The sequence below is a fragment of the Austrofundulus limnaeus genome, unplaced genomic scaffold, assembly GCF_001266775.1.
Source record: "Austrofundulus limnaeus strain Quisiro unplaced genomic scaffold, Austrofundulus_limnaeus-1.0 Scaffold28, whole genome shotgun sequence".
Taxonomy (NCBI): Eukaryota; Metazoa; Chordata; class Actinopteri; order Cyprinodontiformes; family Rivulidae; genus Austrofundulus; species Austrofundulus limnaeus.
This window is the reverse complement of record NW_013952430.1, coordinates 2,215,637-2,217,008: the sequence shown is the minus strand read 5'-3', so window position 1 is coordinate 2,217,008 and position 1,372 is coordinate 2,215,637. Positions and strand designations below refer to the sequence as shown.

The 1,372-nt window shown below is 36.3% G+C and overlaps 1 protein-coding gene across 2 annotated transcripts in view; it reads left to right on the top strand.

The window, feature by feature from the left end:
* Positions 1-802, top strand: part of rps24 (ribosomal protein S24) — a 6,488-nt gene extending 5,686 nt beyond the window's left edge. Inside the window, exon 5 of one of the 2 annotated variants that reach the window (XM_014005107.1) lies at positions 717-802. In XM_014005107.1, the coding sequence (XP_013860561.1) occupies positions 717-719 (3 nt within the window). In that variant the 3' untranslated portion in view covers positions 720-802. The remainder of the gene's footprint in view (positions 1-716) is intronic. The other variant, XM_014005106.1, reaches the window with a different exon arrangement.
* Positions 803-1,372: the final 570 nt, after the last annotated feature.

Sequence of the window (1,372 nt, the reverse complement as noted above, 5' to 3'; positions counted from 1 at the left end):
GTTTTGGACACAGCCTGCGTCATGTCTTGTCCTCAAATGTTGAATCAAATTGCTGCTGTTAAAACATCCAACTTTCACTCTTCCTCTTGACAGTTAGCAGAGCACAGCAGACAGTCTGCTGGTTTGTTTCCTCCGTGCTGCTCTTAAATATCTCCGAACTGCCGATATGTTACTTCTTCTTCTTCTTTTCTTBTCATCGTTCTTCTTCTGTTATTCGGGGGTGCGGTCGGAAATAACTTGTCAGTGCATTAGCGCCCCCGCCTGGTAGGGATTGTTGTTTACCCTTTGTGCTGCAGCGAAGCACAGGAGGGGACAAAAGCGGTATCGGTTAAGAGTATCGGCCGGCTTTTACGAGTACGAGTACTTGATGCTGGTATCGGATCCGATACCGATACTGGTATCGGAATCGGGACACCTCTAATTAGAACGAACCACAGCTTTTGATGTAAATCTGTTAAAACAGAAGCTGAGTGAAGCATGTGGATTTCAGGTTTGGTGGTGTGTTTTTTTATGGGATTGAGGACAAATGAACTAAATCATTGTAAATTTAAATTTGATCTAACAAAAAAAAAAAATGCTGATCCATGATTTTATGTTTGAAAAATACTACTAAATATTTGTCTTATGGATCCTAACCTCAAATGAATCAAATTGTTAATCTTTTGTTGATAATTTTGACCTGATACTAATGTTTGTTTGTTTGTTTTTTCTTGCAGTGAGCCTGGAGGACCAGTGAGTGTCTGCTTACTCAAGATGTTCTTGTATATTGTCATCAAATAAAAAATTTGAAAAAGAAAAAAAATCTTTGCTGATATTCATTTAAAGAGCCTTTTTCATCTGTTAAAAGCAAATATGTTTAAAATATGATCAATAGATTTTTAGATTTTTTTTTCAGTCCTGCAAAAAAAAAAACCATTTAAAATGTACGGTACATTTAATGTGTTAATTTTTAGATTTTAACTCCATAAATAAAAACAGTTTAACAATTTGTAGCTGTAGTAACAAAAATGTCCAGATGAGGACTCTCTTCACTGAAGCTTAGATGAACCTGTTTACTTGTTGAGATGCAGTAGAAATAATGTAATTGTTCTGAGAATTTTTATAAATAACTCAAATTCAGACAGTCTAGTCCACATTAAAACCTTTTTTTTTCTTTGTTTATGAACACCGTTTGAAGCACAATAAAAAGTCCCTTCTCTCAGAGTGACCTTTTCAGATAATTTGCATTGAAATACCCCGAGACTGTAAATGAAGTGATTAAAATGCCAGGAAATAGTCCTGTCCTCGGGGTAACCTCATTCCCCGCCAGTCTTCACGTCTCGCCTATCCTTATTTGATTTTAGTGCAAGAGCTGCAGATGAAAACAAACCGT